Below are 22,090 nucleotides of genomic sequence, written 5' to 3'. Positions count from 1 at the left end.
ATGTGCTTCCACCATCCATGTTGGGCAAAAGATTCTTGCATCGCAGGGAATTGGGGCTAGATGACTCTTGTGGTCCCTACAGCTCTATGATTCAATGTGTCAGTCCTTCTTATAACTCAAGTGGCTTGTTTTTTTAAAAAATAACTGCATATAAACAATTCCATAGGTTAACTCCAAGCTATGTGAAGAATAGCTTGCCAACAAAGGTCCGTATAGTTAAAGCCATGGTTTTCCCAGTAGTGATGTATGGAAGTGAGAGCTGGACCATAAAGAAGGCTGATCGCCGAAGAATTGATGCTTTTGAATTATGGTGCTGGAGGAGACTCTTGAGAGTCCCATGGACTGCAAGAAGATCAAACCTATCCATTCTGAAGGAAATCAGCCCTGAGTGCTCACTGGAAGGACAGATCCGGATAAGCTGAGGCTCCAATACTTTGGCCACCTCATGAGAAGAGAAGACTCCCTGGAAAAGACCCTGATGTTGGGAAAGATGGAGGGCACAAGGAGAAGGGGACGACAGAGGACGAGATGGTTGGATAGTGTTCTTGAAGCTACCAGCATGAGTTTGACCAAACTGCGGGAGGCAGTGAAAGACAGGAGTGCCTGGAGTGTTCTGGTCCATGGGGTCACGAAGAGTCAGACACGACTAAACGACTAAACAACAACAATGTGAAGAAGTACCTCCTTTTAGCAGAACCCCAATGCAATTTATCCAACACTGTTATTAGGTTGTGTTATTCCGGCGTTATCTGCCCTAAAAGGTAAAGGTAAAGGTACCCCTAAGCCACCCCAAACGGCGGCACCATCAGAAGGGCAGAGCAGAAATCTCTATATAAATAAATGGGAAATAAGCAGTGTGCTTACGTTTCCACCAAAAGGCCTTTTCAACACCCTTCCCTGCCCCATGTTTGCTTATGAATAAGAGCCTCTGGGACTTATTCTCTCGCTTGAAGCCTTAGCAACTGGTGTGGCGACCGATTTTCAAAATCCAAGCCCGCAGCTCGGGGCTGTGTGGATCCAGAAAGCAAACAGAAACAAAGGCTGGAAAGCTGAATGCTTAACTGGGCTCGGTCACGTCACGTGACAACCTCCCCCCCCACCCCCCAAAAAAATCAATTCCTAAGGGCAGTATGAAATTTACAAAAGCTCTCGCTCGCTCTGCTCCTCTTTCTCAACCTATTTGACCTTCCAAAGGGTTGCGGGGCCGGAGGGGCTAACGGGGGGGGGCGGGGGGTAGGGGAACGGGCTTGCTACCGTCCTCTTGGTAAAGCAGCGCACTGCAATTCTTAAGCAGCAATTAGGAGATAACGGCGGTTGCATTTAGGAGGAGGCGGAATGTAGAAAGTAAGCGGCACGTTGGACTGGAAATCTCTAGCCTTATTCTCTTAATATACACCCGCGCAGTTTGCATTTAACTTATTTAAGCAACTAAAGCACTCCGAGGACGGGCTGGTTGTGTCCATACATTTGCTTGCTAAAATGAGACCCAGCCCCCTTGGACCCCTTGGAAGCCGAGATGTGTCCCCAATAAAGGTTGTGGTGATGCGGTTTTTAGTGAACTGCGCTCTGTGCATGCCCTGAGACTCTCTTCCCTTCGTGCGGGTGGGGGGGATGAGCCCCTCTGCATCAGCACCAAGCCTTAGTTTAGGGATCGGAGCGGCTTGTTGGCAAATAAGAGTGACCGACTCCCCATAGCTTCCGGCTTTTGCAGGCGGGGGCCTCTTCTATTAATTCTTTCAGTCTTTATTTAGGTAGGTATTTAAATTTGTGGTGCGACCTCAAACGCACAAACCGAGAGTTGCATTCCATTGAAGCGATTTGATAGGGATTTGTTAAGAAGACCAGGGTGAACGTGATTCCCATGCATTGGGAATCACTTTTCAATACATCCCATGCATTGAAAGCACGTTTCTTTACCCACACCCCAAAAAATGAAGAATCGTGGGAACTTTAGTTTACCTCTCACTGAGCTACAATTCCCAGCACCCTTAAGAAAATATACTTCCAATGATTATTTTGGGGGGAGGGGAGAGGATGGGACCGCAGGATTTCTTTAAATCTGCACACAGAGTTCAATGGGGCTTACTCCCAAGTAAGCGTCCTTAGGAAAGTTGCCTTTGTACAGTCCAAACACACCAGATCAAGCAGGAAGTCACCACCTAAGGAAAGATTTTATTATATTCACCCGGTGAGGTTTAACATCCTGATCCTAGGTGCTTTTACTCAGAAGTAAACCTCATTGATTCCCATGGAATTTGTTCCCATTGAATAAAGTGACAATTGCGTTCCGGTGGGTGCTGCTGAGGTCTGAAACCTGCCTTAAAGACCACTGAAATCAATTCAGTTAAAGCGCAAGAAAGAGTTGAGGTCTTTGTACACGGCGTTTACTTGAAGGTAAGCCCCGCTGAGCCTAGTGGGATTTACTTCCGAGCATCATCGGACTAAAAAACACCGAACAGCCTAATCTTAGGCTTATTTACGCAGAAGTAGGTCTCCTTGTGCGCATAGGATTGCGGCTTCAGTCGATTAACTGTATGCGTTTTCAACGCAGGTCAATTAATAAATAGATCTGCCTGTGGAAAAAGCAACAGTTTCGAAGGAAATGGCATATTTTGGGTGGGTGAGTTTTTATTTTATTTTCAGGATGCTCAGATCTGTCACAACCAGCACCATTTTAGAAGGGGCGTTCCCTCAAAACCCCCCCCCCATTTTGATGGCTTGTTTTATTGAGTATTGTGTAAACCGCTTGGTGGCAAATAAATAAATAGATGCGCAGGAAATTTTAAAAAAGGGGGAGGTCTCCTCTGAGTTGACACTTTGCCATCTGCAATTTTATTTCCACTTAAAATTCTTTAAAGGGGAAGGGGAATCGGTTGCTCGATTAAGCGAGTGATGCTTTTTAAGAGACCGAGAGGTTTTTAATGAACGCATCTAAGCGATTGATCATCGGGGTCACAACTTTGCAGCCCCTGCTTCCGAGTCAAACATTCATAGGATCGGGATGAGCATAGATTGGTGGACTTGCAAGGAAAAATAGAACTGTAGCGATATATACATATTTCTGCATCTCAGCGTTTGGGCTGGAAATGGGTAACCGAGAAATGGCTCACGGATTCTGCTCCCTATTTTGCCTTGCCTGCCACCGTTCACTGTGCTTGGATTTCAGGTGCGATCCAGAAGGCAGCTAAGCCAACAGCCACCGTTCAAAACATGTGAACTTAGAAACCTGTTGCACTGAAACCAAGCAGATTTATTTCCAAGGAAACCGGTTGGCGATTGAGGCGCTGGATTTTGTAAAGGCAAACCACACCCGGATTGACGAAATTCCCATCGACTGCCCATCCACTTCAAAGGGACTAGCGCCTTAACTCTGTCTCCCGGTTAAGAGAAAGCCCAAACGAATGAAAGCAACAAGACTGCAATTCTAGGCGCCCGAAATAGGTCCTTGGTCAATGCAGGGAGGCTTGCTTCCGAGTAAGCGGCGGCAAATACTTCCAAGTAGGCGGGTGGGTTTGAGATCGGATTGTAAAATGATGGGGGGGGGGCCTTTGGAGCAGTGTTTTCCAAAATTGGGTCTCCAGCTGTTTTTGGACTACAGTTCCTATAATCCCTGACCACAGGTCCTGCTAACTAGTCCAAAAATAACCTAAGTTTGGGAAACACTGTTTTGGAAAAAGGAACCAATTCGGGTTCGGCGCAGGCGCTTAATTCGGAGTGAGCGCTCTCTTCGTCTCTCTCCCTCTTTCCTTGCCGTCCACATTGTCAGTTCCAGCTTCTGTCTCTCCTTCTCTCCTCCCACCCCCACCAACGGCCCAGACTTCGGGGAAAGAGTGGTGGGCGATGCCCGGGGCTGGGGAAGGGGCGAGCGGAAGCCAGACAAGAAAACTCACCCAGACTGGGAAAGGCAGAGGAGGGGAGGGGGGGCGATGCCCCGGGGGGGGAGGTAGGGAAGCCAGAGGGGAGGGAGGCGGCCAGCCCGAGCCAGACGAGAAACCCACCCAGGCTGGGAAAGTCGGGGGAGGGGGGCACGCGGGGGGGGGTGCTGGGTGAGGGGGGGGGCGGCAGCCTTTGATGCCTCTGCTGGGAAAGGCGCGCGCCGCCAGCTCGCAGTTCCTGGAAAGGCGCCGGCTCGAGTTGCCGGGCCAATCAATGGCGAGTCGGGCGCGCACGCTCTGCCGTCGTTGGCAGCATTAATGCGCTTTTAATCTTCGCAACATTATCAGCATCGATCCGGCTCCATATACACATCGGCTCGAGAAAGTGACACAACCACAGGGGCGAGCGAGAAGGCAGGCGGGAATAAATAGAAACAAATAGAGGGGAGGGGGAGGGGGGGAAGCAAGAGCCGCCAAGTACAGAGGGAAGGAAGGGGGGGGGTCTGCAATGGCCCTGCGCCAAATCGAACACCTCCGTTGGTTTGTTGACAAGGTGCTCGCTCGTCTACAGTTGCTTCGCCCATGCAAAAGCTGCCTGAGAGACCTGGCCGCCAGGCTGCTCGCCTAGGTAGCCTCCTGCTGCCTGCTCAGACTGGCAGCGCTGGAGTAGCGGCCAGTAGGCAAGCGAAGCAGGAGCACCAAAAGGAAGGAAGGATGGATCTCTCTTGGAAATAAATTTGCAATCAGAAAAGCTAGGAACAAAACTGTTTTAATAACTGTATGCATATAAGTTTTCTACGTTTCCGAGCACAATTCAAAGTGTTGGTGCTGACCCTTAAAGCCCTAAATGGCCTCGGCCCATTATATCCGAAGGAGCGTCTCCACCTCCATCGTTCTGCCTGGACACTGAGGTCCAACGCCGAGGGCCTTCTGGTGGTTCCCTCATTGCAAGAAGCAAAGCTACAGGGAACCAGGCAGAGGGCCTTCTCGGTAGTGGCACCCGCCCTGTGGAACGCCCTCCCACCAGATGTCAAAGAGAACTACCAAACTTTTAGAAGACATCTGAAGGCAGCCCTGTTTAGGGAAGCTTTTAATGTTTAATAGGTTATTGTATTTTAGTGTTCTGTTGGAAGCCGCCTAGAGTGGCTGGGGAAACCCAGCCAGATGGGCGGAGTATAAATAATAAATTATTATTATTATTGTGTCACTTTTAAAAACAATATTTTCTTTTACTGTCTAGTGTTCTTTTTGTTTTGAATGGCACCATAACCTTTCCCCTGTTTATGACCTCTAAAGGTCTTAATCCAGCCTGCAGACTGGCACACACAAAGATCAGAGGACAGGTCCCAGGCATAGAGGTCTTTCACATCACCAGGCTATTCCCAACTATAGAAGGCAAGGACTGAACCCAGGACCTTAGTGCTCTATCACTGAGTTACACTCTCCTCTCCTAGCTCCTGACTCAAGGCTTAGGTCTGCCAAAGCACTGGGAATGTGGAGAATCAGAATAAATGGTGAGCATGACCCACCTGGTCTCATTGACTCCAAAGGCAGAATTAAAAACACACTTCTAAAAATATCAGCCAATAAAATCAATGAAGTGCTGCCCCATTTGGTACACATGTACTAGGAAGTTCATAATGGTGCATCCTTAGGAGGCTTAACTTTGGCTGGATTGATGAATCATCAAATCCCAGAATTTCAGAGTTGGAAGGGATCCCAAGGGTCATCTAGTCCAACCCCCTGCAATGCAGGAATCTCAACATGAAGTGTCACAAAGCATGCTGGTCAGTACACAGTCCAAAGCTGGAGCTAACCTTTTATTAGCACAGGAGTTCATCCCTTGTGGGTCTTCCTCCAGGAAATCAGTTACTGGGACTGAAGGTCCCTCCCATCCCCACAGCTGTCTATATCTCCTTTTTTCCAAGCAATCGGAGACTATGCCTACATAGGGGCAGCCAATCTCTCCTCCGCCCTTTGCATGCCTCTCCTGGTTCTGGGATACAGTGGGGAGAGGAGATTGTCACAGCCGGAGGGAGAGATACCCATGATTCTTCACCGGCCTGAATAATCTCTGCCTCTCGCTCTCCTCCCACTCGCCAGCTTCAGCTTCTGATTCTTGAATTCTCTCTGCCACAGACTCTCCCAGCGCACCACCTGGTCTTCTCCCTCTGACTACTCATTGTCAACCCACCACCACTCGCCAGGCTCCTTTGATGGTTCCCCAGTTGGTTCTTCCCACCATTCCTCTGCGTCCAACCAGTCCAGGACAGTGTCCCCCATCCAATTTGAAAGCATGCTTAGCTTTGCAAATGTGCTAGCAGTTTTATTGCTGCACCAATAGCAAAGCAATCAAACGTTCATAGGTGTTAGGTATGTTCCATTAAATTTTCAACCCGGTCTTGTGCATGCTTACTCAGATCTAGGAGGGTTTCTTAGTCAATAAGGCTGCAACCCTGCGCACCAGCTATGGCTATTCTGTGGTTGGACTTCCATCCGTCCCAGTCCTTCCCATTCATGCTCTGGTATTTTTAGACGGCTTTCATTAAGTGCCCAAATTAAGTGCTTCTATTTGTCCTTAAGGGACGCAGGTGGTGCTGTGGGTTAAACCACAGAGCCCAGGGCTTGCCGATCAGAAGGTCGGCGGTTCAAATCCCCGTGATGGGGTGAGCTCCCGTTGCTTGGTCCCTGCTCCTGCCAACCTAGCAGTTCAAAAGCACATCAAAATGCAAGTAGATAAATAGGTACCACTCTGGCGGGAAAGTAAACGGCGTTTCTGTGCACTGCTCTGGTTTACCAGAAGCAGCTTAGTCATGCTGGCCACATGACCTGGAAGCTGTACGCCGGCTCCCTCGTCCAATAAAGCGAGATGAGCGCCACAACCCCAGAGTCAGCCACGACTGGACCTAATGGTCAGGGGTCCCTTTACCCCTTTACCTTTATTTGTCCTTTCTAGGATCCTGTGGGATGGGTCATTGCTGTTATCCCCCCACCCCATGCTGCTGCAAGCCAAGATCTAACAGCTTGCCTAAGGCCAGGTACTATAATGAGTTCAGCTTGGCCTACAGAACTGAAAGTGGTTTATAGCTTCTAAACAGCATCCGGAAAAAGCAGGCAAGAACAGGAGCCAATACAAACACTCTTGGCTGGGTCAGGTTAAGTTATACAAAAGCAAAGTCCTACCGCAACCAGCCAGATTTACTTCCAGATAAGATGTTTCCCACTGGGGAAATAACATACTTAAAACATGCAATTAGCATCGCAAGAAGACACACTCATATGAAATTGCTTTAGACCACTGGCCCATCTTGCCCAGCACTGCGTACACTGTCTGGCAGCAGCTCTCCAGGTTTCTGGACTGGGAATCATTCCCAGCCATATCAGGAGTTGCCGGGGATTGAACCTGGGACCTTCTGCATGCAAAGCGGCTGCTCTACCACTGAGCTATGGCCCTTCCCTGCACAGCTGGATCACAGGGGCCTTCTGTGTACAGATGTGCTCTGCCACCGACCTATGGCCTGCATTCAGACAACAGCTTTTCCTGGAAACATGTATGGAGCAATTCGCTGGGGCCTCATTTTCCAGTTCCCACATGCCCCTCTGCAATTACAAGAGCCACCTATGAACAGACTGTGGGGACAGAAGTGGCAGTCATGATGAAGGATGAAACTGGCATGGACAAGGATGGGGTGGTTGTTTTTTGGCCATTTGCTTTAGAGGTGAAGTTTGGTAATTTTAGACTTTGGACCAAATGGTCTTAACAGGGCCTCTGTCCTCTAAAGAGAACCGTGTGTATCACTTCACTAATACAGTGGTACCTCGGGTTAAGTACTTAATTCGTTCCGGAGGTCCATTCTTAACCTGAAATTGTTCTTAACCTGAAGCACCACTGTAGCTAATGGGGCCTCCCACTGCCGCCGCGCCGCTGGAGCACAATTTCTGTTCTCATCCTGAAGCAAAGTTCTTAACCCGAGGTACTATTTCTGGGTTAGTGGAGTCTGTAACCTGAAGCGTATGGAACCCGAGGTACCACTGTATCAAACTGCCATAAGGCAGCCCTCCTGGTCATTCGTTTGAGTATAATATAGTAATGCATGCAGATACTTCAAACCAGTAAATTTATGTTGAGGGACAAAGGCCCAGGGAATAAAGCAAACACAAGAATGACAGACTGGGCAGTTATGTTAGTGCAATGCCTTTGAGTTGCACAATGAAACTTCCTCCTCCCTCTTCTCCCCACACTGCCCTGTCCCCTCTAGATCTGCTCTGTGTTTCTCCTCAGTCCTCTGGAGCAGAGGGGGCACTGAGGGCACAAGGGTGGGATAGTGTGGTTGTATACCACACTAAAGAATGTGGAAGAAGGGCCTGAATTCCTCTAAAAAGGAAACATGGAGAGCAGTGAGTGCATAATATTCTTCAAATATCTCAAGGGCTGCCACATGGGAGATGGAGCAAGCTTGTTTTCTCCCGCTCTGGAGGGTAGGACTCGAACCAATGGCTTCAAGTTACAAGAAAGGAAATTCCGACTTAACATCAGGAGGAACTTTCTGAAATTAAGAGCTGTTTGACAGTGGAATGGTCTCCTTCAGGAGGTGGTGGACTCTCCATCCTTGGAGGTTTTTAAGCAGAGGTTGGATGGTCACCTGTCATAGATACTTTAATTGAGATTCCTTGAGAGGATTCCTTGTGATCCCTTCCAACTCTCTGATTCTATGACTCTATGGTTCATAGCACATGGATCAAGAACTGAAAGCCTTTTGGTCAGATGAGACCCCCACCAATTTATTACCCAACTTTCCAACATTCAGTCCAGAGGGTGAGGGGAACAGTCGAACTGAACATAGAAAGCTGCTTCCTATGAAGTCAGACCATTGGCCCATCTAGTTCAGTACTGCCTGCATGGACTGGCAGGAGCTCTTGCTTCCAGATACTCTAGCACTGAGCTCCATCCTTTCATTTGGCCATGGGACTTGGAGTAACTCAAGGCACAGGGATTGGGGTGGGGGGAAGCCTCTGGGGCCCAAGCTGTTGTTGGGTTCCATCTCCCATCAGCCCCAGCTGGAATGGCCAGTGGGCAGGGAGCTGTAGCCCAAGAACACCTGGTTCCATACCACTCAATTAGGTCGTCTGTCCCCTCTGGTTTTATGAGACTGGAGACTGCCTTATCTGGATGCTTTGGAGTAAAATAAGCACAATAGCTGCTTTCTTTCCCCTGCAATGCACTGTTGCCCTCCTCCAGACACATTTGGCAGATGTCCTTTAAACTGAAGGACCCAGGACTGGAGACAGATCTCCAAACAAGGAGGTGTCTAACCAAAGCAGAATGAAGCAGTGCCATTACTGCTTGGGATCTGAGACTTCTGCTCATGCAGTGAATGACAGAGTTTAGGCAGTGCATAAACTTACTTCCATAGAACTGCATAAACTTACTTCCATAGAGCCACTTCATTCATATTCCTTTTAAGGAAGTTACATGGGCACTGCTATAGGTTAGTGATAAGGTCTGCTCCTACTACATGTGTCTTGATTGCTTTTTTGTACATGGGGTGTAGAGTAGAGTCCTTACCTGTTAAAGGTAAAGGGACCCCTGACCATTAGGCCCAGTCACGGACAACTCTGGGGTTGCGGCGCTCATCTCACTTTACTGGCCGAAAGAGCCAGCATACAGCTTCCGGGTCGTGTAGCCAGCATGACTAAGCCTCTTCTGGAGAACCAGAGCAATGCATGGAAACGACGTTTACCTTCCCGCTGGAGCGGTACCTATTTATCTACTTGCACTGTGTGCTTTCGAACTGCTAGGTTGGCAGGAGCTGGGACCGAGCAATGGTAGCTCACCCCGTTGTGGGGATTCGAACCGCCGACATTCCAATCGGCAAGCCCTAGGCTCAGTGGTTTAGACCACAGCGCCACCCGAGTCCTTACCTGTTACATGTGCTTAAATCTCTTCCATTTAAAGCAACTGAGGATTAAATGTGCTTAGATTTGTCTGGGCTGAGCCCCACACCTTGAAATCATTCATGTTGTGGTTCCAGTGTAAAATTTGGTGGCATGTAAGGGGTTCAATGAGGACATGAATTTAGAACAAGCCAAGTGACACTATTTTATTTGAAAGAAAATTCATATTAAAGCAAACGTCACACACACACACACACACACACACACTGCTTCTTGAGCCACACAACGACTCATCTAGATAGTTCATTACTGCTCCCATTTTACAGATGGGCAAGTCAAAAGAACAACTTGCCCAAACCTATAAACAACAACAGGCCCAGTCCTGACTAACAAGTTCCTGAATTAGAATTTGAATCTAGAACACCCGTTTTTCTCTTGAACCACATTCTCTTGAGCTTAGGATGCTTATATTTTTAGGACGAATTTTATGGAAGCAATATGTCGTGACTTATCATAACACAGGAGTGTAACATAAAGCTTTTTTTTTAAAAGAAAACAAATTAGGCTATTGGTTCTTCTAAGCCTACTGCTGCCTGTGGCTTTCCAAGATCTCAGGGATAAGTTGTTCTGAGTCTTACCACACTTCTGACCTTTCTAAGTGAACGTGCCAAGAATAAAAATTCAGACTTCCTGTATGTAAAATACCTGCTAAGTTATGGCTCCTCCGTAGTTCTGTGCACATACGTGGCATGGCATAGCCTGTCGCAGAAACATACCAGAGACTCAAGAGACTGCATTTCAGAAAGTATTCACAGTGGTAGGCAAGACAGAATAATACATACACATATGATTTGGTTATAGTGCCTGGAGACAGACAGATAGGTCATGCATTCATAGCCGTGACCAGAGGAGAAACTTCATCTGCCCCAGCTGCAACAACACATGTCTCTCCTGTATCAGTCTCTGCAGCCACAGCAAACGCTGCAACCTTCCAACAGTTTGACTTCACCCCCAAAAGGAAGACACTTTTCCATTGCCTCCAAAGAAAGACGGATAACAACATCCAGTAAATCAAAACTTTTTCAATTAGCTAAAAAGTTGGTAACATAAGGACAGCGAGCTTTAATCAGTCTGATCATTAGATTAATCAACCAAGCCTTTATAGACCAGTTCTAAGCATATTTAGTCAGAAGTAAGCCTTAAGTGTCATAGTTTCCCTGCAAGTGAGTGTGCTTGGATTGGACCCTAGTTGATTGATTGGGAATGGGCTAATTTTAAAGGGTGAGGCCAATTTTTGAGTTGGTGTGTCTGTTTATCCCTCCATACACCTTTTTCAAAATTCTGCTGTGTTACTGCAACAAGCAAAGGAAATTATAACATTACAGTGGTACCTCGGGTTACATACACTTCAGGTTACATACGCTTCAGGTTACAGACTCCGCCAACCCAGAAATAGGACCCCGGGTTAAGAACTTCGCTTCAGGATGAGAACAGAAATTGTGCTCTGGCGGCGCGGCGGCAGCAGGAGGCCCCATTAGCTAAAGTGATGCTTCAGGTTAAGAACAGTTTCAGGTTAAGTACAGACCTCCGGAACGAATTAAGTACTTAACCCAAGGTACCATGTACTGTAAATATGTCCATGGTACCAACAATGGGAAGCAGATTTCGTTTCTCAAGGCTGCAACCCTGCACACACTTACCTAAGAGTAATTCCTATTGAAATTGGTGGAGTTTAGTTGAGTAGATGTGCATAGATTGCCCTGTAAATTGCAAGTTATTCAAGGTCTGAAAAACAACCACATATTCCATTTTTTGTAGTATGTAAGTTATTTAAATTTTATTCAACGAATTGGTTAAAAAGGCAGATTATTAATACATGATCGTTATCGTGTATGCACGTGTTTCAAACACAGCAGTGGCTAAGTATCATTATTCCACTTGTGACCGGGAATTTTCTAACACCAATTGATTGGGTTGTTATTATGACCAAGAACGCACATAAGCATTCCAGTCACTCAAAAACTGTCAGAATGTTACAGTCCCCCGTCCAGCTTCTGTAAGGGAAGAAGAAATTGTTAGTCTGGCTAGAAGTAAAACCTGCCATACACTCCAGGGACAGAGGTGGCTTTGTGTGCTAGGCTGGAGGAAAATGGAGGAAAAAGGTGTGGGACAGAATTTTGCATCTTGATTTGGGTCAAATGATTCTTGGCTGCTTATTCTCTACTGCTGCATATTCCGTAATGTATCTGTGCATGCAAATATTTTGCCCACCAATATCTATGAATAAAAAGAGATTGCATTGTGACAACCTGTCTAAAATATAAAACATAGTATTGAATGTTATGGTATTGCAAGATGGTTTGTTTTGGAAGAGGGGAAACTGTGTGTTTTGTTATAAAGGCTTTGATATGAGTAGGTGCTCCAAAACTGTTCTCTCTCTCATAATGTTTTCGTTATTTATATCTGCATGTTGCAGTGACAGGCTACAGAATAAACAGAGAGGGATGTGTAAACAAACCCAGGCAAATTTTAGAAGGTACTGATTGAAATTGCTAAAAAGGGTGGGAATATGAATGCATAAAGCAAAATACATGTAATATACATACAGGCACCAATCAGAGATATTGCATACACACTGCTGAACTTAAAAAGCCCGCCACGAAGCAGTGCTTTATACTTTATATATAAATACTGACACAGCTCTCTGTCTCCCCACAAACCATATTGCACAAACCATAGAATTAAAGACTGCATAAACCATAGCATTCAAAATCCCTCAAACCATAGCATTCAAAACTTATGTTCTGTATTTTGGACAGGTCTCACCACCTTCTGAGTCTAGAGATAGAATCTATATGTGATAAATAAAAATGAATGGATTGGTCAATTTCTATTTCTCATTTCTTCAGCCTTAAGGTCACTTCTCCCCATTTCCATATCCCTTTGCAATTTTTAAAATTATCATCTTTAGAAATTGGTTGCATGAACACTTGCGCACATTTTTGTATGCAACCTTGTCTAATATAGATCTTTTTGCTAGTAGTTTCCACTTAGATACACACCCATTGTTTCTGTATGTTATTTTTGTGAATATAGGCATTTTTTGTGCAATCTCCCCATAATATGTACAATTTTGTATGCACTTTTGGATACTGAGCTGCATTGCTAAGTTTGGGTGAGTACAAATATTGAAGAAAATATGTATTTCAGTTTGTTCGGCAAGTGTTCATTCCATAGGCATGACCAAACAAATGTCTTTCCCAGCCCTGGTGATTAGTACTGATGATCTGTTCGACAATGGCAATATGACTTAGTATTTATCCCCCTCCTTCTGCACAACACACTATTTCATTCACAGGATCCAAAATGATTATTTGATTGCAGAATATTCTTTCCACATGCGCATCACCATTTTTACACCAGGATAGCACAACACATGTGCACATTGTGATGAATAAATTTGTTTTTAAAAGATTAGCCAAAACGTGCAGTATTCAACTAACAGAATGGTTTGCATTACATTATTCTTGGGTTATTATTGCTGACACTGTATTCTTCCGGCATTGGTATATTATAATAGCACTCTGCTTCTAAACATATTGCTGAACTATAACTCTTACTCATGCTCAAGTTCACTGGTTTTAAATATGCTCCAAACTCTCTTGGGTTGTGTACATTGATACAAGTTTAAGGAGTATTTAAGGATAATTAAAAATTGGTCAGAAATAAGTATCAATGAATTTAACAGGGCTGACTCCAAAGCAAGTCTGTTTAGGTCTGTATCCTTAGTACAGGGTGAATTTCACAATAATTTAATGGGTGTTTTGGTCACTGGTTTTGGTAGTGTGTGCATTGCAGTTTAGATTGGGGGTGGGGGAATAATTCAATCAGGTTGCAGGAATCAGGTATATATTATTGGGAGTAAGCCTATTTTGTAACTATCATGCACAACGTATGAACATAATCCACTGGTAGGTGGTCCTGTGAAAGCTCCATAGAAATAAGTCAGAGCTGTGTAAGGGGTGTGTAATTCTTTCAGTGGTGATTAGGCCGAAGTCATTCCCCATTTCCCTGACCTATTACAGCTGTATTCAGTAATCTGTATGGTTCATAATGAATATGCTTGCACCACTCTTGTGCAGTTCCCAGTCTGCACTGGAGAAAATCCCAGTCTGCTCTGCCTCTCCTCTCTTATATAATATATACTGTACACCCCATATTCAGAGGCCAAAGACTCTTCAGCCAGCTCATGGCATGAAATCGCAAGGCAACACAAAAATTGCAATTAAAGCAAGCAAGCAAAACAAATGAATGAATAAAGCAAATAGCAGAGATCTATAAACAAGCATGTGTTCAACGAAGCAGACACAGGGCTGATTCAGCCACTGTTAAGCACTCTCAGATCCCATTGATTCCTATGTGCGATACTGAAGCACACAAAGGCGCACTCTCTCTCTCTCTCACCGATTTCAGTGAGACTTCAGAGGTGCTTAATTGCCACTATAATTGTGCCCTCTATTACTCCACGATCTGCATATCCCACAATTAACCACCCTTAAATCATCTGCCAATGCCCTTATTCCTTTGGCATTAGGGTGGCTTGGAACATCTGGCAGATGTCAAAATTCCATTGTTTTTTGTTTTGTTTTCCCTCCATGAGTGTGCTTGCTTACCCTAGCCACAAATTTTCATTTAACATGTCTTTAGGACAGCAAGGGAAATCTGAAACCTAAAACGCTCACACAAATAAATGCTGTTGGTTTTTTTTAAAGGAGGGAAATGTTCTGTACGAAATAGGTGTCTTCTGGGAAGGGAGGCGCGGCGGCGGAGGACAGAGTCCTCCTGTTTGCAAACAGAAACATTTGCATTGATCTGAGTGGGAACCTGACCATGTGCTCCTGTGCCAATTAGGCGCACATCTGATGCTCTGGAATTGCGCAACGGCCATTGCGCATTCAGAACTCGCCATAACAAGAGGAGAAAATGTCAGCCGGGGGCTGAAGGTCTCTCTCTCTCCCCCCCCCCACTCCACCCCCTCAATCCTCCCCAGAGGGAGGCGGGGAGGGCAAATGAGGGAATGGTAATTAAAGGAACACCGGGTGTTAATCGAAACGATAGCTTCCTGATAGCACTAATATTAGCCGTTCGAGGAAAATGTGGGCGTTCATTAATAACTAGCGCCGCACAGCAATGGAAAAGGAATATATATGCGTGGAGCAAATAAAATCCCTCGGAATGTCTCCCGCTTGCACTGCTGGCCAGCCAGCGAAATGTGTGCATGTGTTATATGCCTAGATACACACAGATACACAAATATAATCAGTTATAGTGATTATCTGGCCTCTCTCCCCCTCTGTCCCTCCCTCCCTCCCTCTTCCTGTTATGTTTCTTCCTCTTAATTGAAAATCGTTAAATTTAGGGGTGGGGAGGGGGCGCCGAGGAAGTGGATGGAGAGAGTGGCGGGGCGACTTTTGCATAAGTGATATTTATCGCAAAGGTGAAAACAATTAACTAGCGTGTTCAGAGCTTCTGCCAGCGATGGCAGGCCGGCCTGGCGATGGTTACGCGCGGCTACCACTACCAGCCCAGCCCAGAAAAGGCTGTTAGGAGAAACGTCTGCCTTCTGTATCTCTCTCTTTCTCTCTCTCTGTGTGGATAAATTTTAATGGTAAAATTCGAACCAGTGAAACCCGTCGGCTCTTCCTGCTGCTTCTTTTTCGACTGGCTGCCTATTATTATTATTATTATTATTATTATTATTATTATTATTATTATTATTATTGCAGGCTGCTTTCTGCCTGAGCAAAGAGCCTAAACAGACATTAAATATGTAAAGAAATCACCCCGGCACAGCGGCCCATCTCGCCCTGTGGGGCTTGAGCATGAATTTTTAATAGCTCAGAGAGAGAGATGGAGAGACTATACCAAGTCACCTTCCATCATCACTCAAACGCGGCTCTTGAAATTGACCAGACCTTCCCCCACCCCTCTGCCCAGGTCGCTGCTGTTGCAGCTGTGAAACTGAGTGGACCAAACGGTGGGTTGTCACTCCCTTGAAATGCGCAGAAACCTCCATCCTCGGTTTGCTGCCAAGGCTCCAGTTCTGTGACTCCCCAACCCAAACCGGAGTGCGCTTCGCAATCCACCCCCCACCCCCCAAGCATTCCCCATTTCCCCCGGCTCTCCATAAGCACCCAGATTTAGTTTAATAATTCATAGAAAGAGGGCTTTTGTTCTTTTTCTCTGCGCACGTCCCCCGCGCTTTTGCTGGTGTCTGCAGCTACGCGTAAAGTCCATGGTAATATCTCCTTCCCTCCGTTGGCTCCTTCGAGCAATGCCAGCAACTTCTCCAACAGACAAGCTGCGGTGGTGAATATGGCAATATTGGCCATCCCCGCACCGTGGAGAACTCCTTAGGCTGCGTTGCAACAAGTGTGCCAGGGCTACTCGGAATAAAACGGCGGATCAACATCCAAAACGGAGCCGGAGCGCATCTACACGCGGTTTTTCAAAAGGTGCAACCCGCATACTGTTGAAAGTAAGAAGGGAACGAGATTGTGGCTGTACTAGAAACCTTATCAAACAATCAAGTTTTTCCTCCTCTTTAACTGACTCCTAGCCGCACCTGCTGGAAGGAAAGCTCATTGATTTCAATGGGCCCTACTTTCGCGTAGCGCATTCAGAGGGGAGCTGCAAGGAAGCAGCCTAAGAGCACAAGCCTCTATATGTTTACTCGGAAGTAAGTGTCGCTGTGGAGTTAAAAGTGCAACCTAAATGGGATCGCGACGCCAAAAATGTTCATAATAGTATCTTAGCCTACTGATATTTAATAGGCAGGACAGGAAAGTATTTCCCACCTATTGTCACTCTTGCACCTCTGATTTTGGATTATAATCGGGCAGCTTTGAAGGTCAGCATATTTTTTAATGCTTTGAAATATGAACTTCTAGACGCAAGATGTGCGTACGGTCCCATTGGAATCCATAGAATTTACTTCCAAAGAAGGGCGTTGAGGACTTGAATCCTAAAAAGCAAGAGACTTGGGGGTGCATTCCAGCGCTCCCCCCCATCCTGAAATTCCTTCGGCTCTGCGTAAATCAGAAAAATCAGAAAGAAATATGGGACCCCCTCAGCACCCCAATCTAAAATAACGCCGCGTAAAACCAAGAGGAAAACACCACCGTAATACCCTCTCTGCCCCCCTCCCTTCGTTCCCAACGCGTTGCTTTATTACCGCAAACAACCTTGCTATTAAAAGGGGGAATACCATGCAAAAGGCGGGTCGATAGACCAATTCAGACGGTTCTCACGTTAATTATCATCAGTAAGACCCAATGAGAAAGGGGAGGGGGGCCGAGAGGGAGGGAAGGAGCGGGTGGAAGCGGAGCTCATCTTTGGAGACGAGGTGTTCACAAACTGTCTTGTTAGGGAAAGAGTGACGTGACAACACACACACACACACGAACAAAGGATGTAGCCACACACCCAGCCTCGCCAGGAAAGCAAAACATTCACACACTCAATTTCCTCTCCTGCCTTAGTTTCCCACGAGCTGGTAACGCGGCTCATAATTAAGAGAGGAGGAATGCTAATTATTAAGAAATCGCCGGAGACGCGTCAGGGGGAAAAAAACCCACTCCCCACCCTCCTAGCGCCCCCTCCCCAAAGAAGGGGGGTTTGAAATCTCCTGCAAAGGATCGATCAGTCCTTTGGTATATCTATAGTAAAAGGCGAGGGTAATTTTGGAGATGGGGTGGGAAATTGGGGTGGGGTGAGAAGAATTTGGAAGCGAAGTCATCTCTGGGGGGGGGGGAGGTATCCCTGTGTAGTAGTTTTCTCCTCTGCTAATCAATACCAGCCAACGATTAATTGCAACAGACCAGAATCAATCAAACTACAGGTGAATGAGGCAATTGTCAAGGATAGAGGAGGAGGAGGGATTCCTCTTATTAAACGCGGTTGTAAACATTGGACGGGGGCGTTAGACTGTGTGAGAATGTTTAAATATGCCCAGCTGGAGCAAGCCTAGGAAACAATAGATCTCAATGTACCAGAAATCAACACGCTCCTCTGTGACTCTAGCCTTGGGCATCTAACTACCTTGTGATGAAGGGTGATGAAAGGATGAGAGGCGAATCCCCGCGCAGGGTTATCTTTCCATACCCGAGGCTGCACTGCAAAATAGCTGTCAAAACCATGGTGCAGTCAGTTCCCCCTTCTGATGCATACATTATATGGGATGGAAATATATATATTTATACACATTACCTTCTGGCGTCTCCTAGTTTCAGACCATTCAGCGTGATTTGCATAGTAAGATCTGCCGACCCTGCCCACCTTTATCCAGGTGATTCATTTGTCAACAATCCGTACTGTAATATTTTTTCATTACGCACAAATGGACGAAATTCCTTGCCATCTTTAGAACAATAGAAGGGGTAGAAGGCTTCCCTTAGCTGCCACTAGAGGGCGCCCGCAAACAACTCGGCACACATCAAAAGAACAATATACCAAAAAAATGTGATTGTTCTCTCTCCTTCCCCCTCCCCCCACGCTCAAATATATCCAATCTGTTCTGCAGAAAATAGCGCCCTTTCCCCTGCTTCCTTCCCTCCCTCCCTCCCTCCCAAAAGAGTCCCCAAGCTTTCTGATGCGTTCATCTGGTAGCTTTCAATCTCAGCGCCTCATTTTTCGCAGAGCGAACCCGGGTTTTAATTCCCCATTTCCACTCATGATGACTTTTAAATGATACACACACATATCTGAAGGGAAAGGTGTGTGTGGGGGGGGGGGTAGACGAGGATGGAAGATTTCCACCTCGACACAACCACACACGCTTTTATTTATCTTTCAGACACCTTAGCAGACTCCAAAAAGAAAGGCTTTGGTTTTGTGCTCCATTTCTAATGTAATAAATAGACGAAAGAATTCACAAACAGCACTCAGAGATTGGAACTGAGAAAGGCACTGTCCTTTCCCAAAGCTGGGATAGTCAACGTGGCGCTCGCCAGATGCTTTTTGCACTCCCCTTAGCCCCAGACAGCATGGTCAGCGGGTCAGCAATGAAGTCCAGCATCACCTGAGGAAGGGGCACTAGGTTGGCGACCCCTGTTTCACAGCATACACAAAGCTGTAGCTGTCTTCTCCCGCGCCCGCTCCCCGCGCATCCTAAAAGCTGCTCAGGGGAGAAGAGCTGCTCCCTTTTCTCCATCTTCCAGGGAACTTTCCTGAGAGAGAAGGGGCACAACACAACAACAACACAACCCTCTCCAAAGAAGATGTCTAATTTTGGAGCATTCCTGCCCGGAAGATGGAAACCTCGGGGATTGTTTATAGGTGTCGCCATCCAGAAGTACCACAGAGACCCAAACCGAGACCACCGAATAAATAATAATAATAATAATAATAATAATAATAATAATAATAATAAGGCGGCAAGGGCGCGGAGGGAAGTGGGGAGAAGAGCAAAGGGCCTGGGCATTGTCTCGCGAGCATCCTCTCCCGAAAACCAAGGCGGCTGGTTCTTGGGACAACCCATCAGCCAAGTTCAAAAGCCTGTGCAGCACTCAGGCCCTACACACACACACACACACACACACACACACACACACACACACGTAGGCGAAGTAACCTCTCTCCCTAGCCTCCAACCTGTTTTGACCCGAGGACCAACAGACTTGGCCGCTGACTCCCTGGGAGAGCGAATATTCTGGTGACCCCCCGTGACACAAGGAAAGACCCGGGGAGAGCGAGAGGGACGGGTGGGAAGGCTTACCAGCAAGTCTTAAGGCTGACATCCTCTGGAACTCGGGTTCCTGCAGCCATTTCCACATTCTCCTGAAGGTCTCCCTGCCCGATTTCAGTTTACTCCAAGGTTTAGGGTTCCTTAGAAGGTCTGAAAGGGTCCCCTGAGAACGGCACAGCACCCTCTGGGCGAAAATGGCCTGGGGGATGCTGTAGCGCTTCAGCTCGGCCGTGATTCTCTGCGCCACTTCTTTGGTGTTGATCTCTTCCAGCTGCCCGGAGTTGTTGACCTGGGTTCCCGAGGAAGAAGACGGGGGTCTCTCCCTGCCGGAGGCCAAGACCGGCCCGTGAGACTGAGGGTGGCCTCCGGGGTGGCTGGGGTGGTGCATCCCGTTGAGGTGAGACATCATAGGCGCCGGAGGGGTGCCCAGGCCCCGCGACAGGTGCTGCTCCCCGCGGGCCAGCATGGCAGTGTGCGCGTCGAAGTTAGGGCTCAGCATTTTCTCGTGGCCCGCGGGGCCGTAGCTCTGCAGGCCCTGCTGGGTGTTGTGGATGGAGCCCAGCCCGTTGCCCAGAGGGCTGCCGCCCAAGGGGGACAAGCTCTGGCCCATGCCGGGCATCTCCTTGTAAGGGCTGTAGAGGTTGTTCATGGCCGGGAGGCCCCTCTCGTCGCGCATGAGGGTGAAGCTGCCGCTCACGTTGCCCGACAGGCGCTGGTGGTGGTGGTGGTGCGCGTGCGGGTGGTGGTGCGGGTGGTGGTGGTGGTGGTGCGGGTGGTGATGCGCGTGCGGGTGGTGGAACTTATCCGACACGGTGGAGATGGGGGGCAAGGGCTGCAGCGGCGTCAGCGTGGTGTAGGTGCTGGTCATGCTCATGCCCGGAGGAGACGAGTCGCACGGCATGCTCATGGCGTGGTGCAACGGGATGGACAGCTCCGCGCGGTAGTCCCCCGCGCCGTCCAGCAACGAGGCCATGCTGGTCACCATGGCTGAACGCGACGAGGCGGACGCCAAGTCCTGGTGGGAAGGCGGCGGCGGAGGGCCTGGAGGCGGCGGCGGCGGCGGCGGCGGGTGGACCCGGAGCGATCCGGCGCTCCGGCTGCTGGGGTGGTGGTGGGGGCTGGGGCTGCCCATCAGCTCCTGCTCATGGCTCGAGGGCCCGTGCAAGGGGCCCAGCGTCTCCATTGTCATCTCCGGGTTCATGGCGCAGCTGTCCAGCTCTTTGGTTAGGCATCGATAGGAGGTGCACGCAGTCTTCATTCAGTCCATGGAGAGGGGTGGTCGGCACCAGGGGGCTTCGCGGGGCTGGGTGCAGAGGGGGAAGGCAGGCAGGCAGACGGAGCTCCGGGGGTCGCTTGGCTCTGGGGAAGGGGAGGAGGTGGGGGGGATCAAAAGCTCCAGCCGCGGCGCTTCGCCAGAGGAAAATGCTGGATGCTGCTGCTGCTGCTGACGCTCCTGCTGTGTTGGGTTTTCCTTTCTTTTTTTGGACGGGGGGGGGTGTCGATATAAGGCCTCTCAGTTGTGTGCGTGTGTGAATTGTGTGGTGAGTGCGTGTGGGGGGGCGGGAGGGGAGCCGAGAGAGAGAGAAGGGGGGTGGGGGAGAGAAAGAGAGAGAGAGAGAAGGGAGGGCAGCCACCAGCCTCTCCGTCAGCCTGGCCAGCGCCGCTGCAGCCGCCTCGCCATGTCCGAGCCCTTTCCTGCTCTTACGTCGTCTGTTTGGGTAGCTGGAGCTGTCCAGAGTTGCGATCGAGGCTCGCCTCCCATCAACCTAGCCCAGCCCCGGGGAAAAGGCGGGCTCTGCGGACGGATGGACGAGGGGATCGCCCACTCAGGACGCCTCGTCGAGCCAGCCGGCTCAAGGTCTGCGGGAGCCCGGCCAATGGCAGAGGCGAGGAGGAGGAGCGACGCGCCGGGAGGCTTCAAGCTTGCCTGAAGATTCCCAGGCACTGGAATCAAACGCCAAGGAGAGAGGCAGAGAGAGAGAATGAAAGAGAGAGAGAATTTAAAGATGCAGCGTCCTGCTGCCTTGGGTATCGAGACGGAGCTGGCCAGCCCTGCTTTTCTCTTTCTCTCTCTCCGCGCCCAGGCGCAAGCAGGGCGCACGGCGCGCACAAAGGGAACGCGGGAGAGGGAGCTTCTGAAGATGGGGGGGAGAGGAGAGCCACGCCCGGGAGCTGCCTCCCTTCTCGGAAATAAAAATAAAATAACGGGGTACCGCCAAGGCAGTAATCAGAGGCGGTTAAGTGGGTACCTAAAAGGGGTGGCGATGCCCGGCAGAAATCTCTTTTCCAGCTCTCCTTTCTGTTAGGCACAGGCACCAGCTAGTCAACGTTAAAGGCTACAACACACACACACACAAAGACACACACATAAATGTCTATGTAGCGCCCCACTGTTAGTGATTGCCCCCCCCCCGCATTTTCATGGTCGGTCTTTATTTAGGGAGCCCGTCCACCGCCAACCCAGGTATCCAGGGCTGCAACGCCTCTGCGCGCCTGGCTGAAAGCGAGCCTCCCTGGAGTCCTGGGGGGTTTCTTTCGAGTAAGACAGCCAGAGGATCCGGCTCTTCGTCACCAA

General features: G+C 48.4%; 1 protein-coding gene across 1 annotated transcript in view; it reads right to left on the bottom strand.

Annotated features, from left to right (window-relative positions):
• The window catches only part of ONECUT2 (one cut homeobox 2), a 69,387-nt gene extending 47,992 nt beyond the window's left edge, over positions 1-21,395 (bottom strand). Inside the window, exon 1 of the mRNA XM_053408910.1 lies at positions 19,546-21,395. Within this exon, the coding sequence (XP_053264885.1) occupies positions 19,546-20,773 (1,228 nt within the window). The 5' untranslated portion in view covers positions 20,774-21,395. The remainder of the gene's footprint in view (positions 1-19,545) is intronic.
• Between the last annotated feature and the right edge of the window lie 695 nt (positions 21,396-22,090).

The sequence above is a fragment of the Podarcis raffonei genome, chromosome 11, assembly GCF_027172205.1.
Source record: "Podarcis raffonei isolate rPodRaf1 chromosome 11, rPodRaf1.pri, whole genome shotgun sequence".
NCBI classification, from domain to species: domain Eukaryota; kingdom Metazoa; phylum Chordata; class Lepidosauria; order Squamata; family Lacertidae; genus Podarcis; species Podarcis raffonei.
This window is presented reverse-complemented; position numbering and strand designations above follow the sequence as displayed.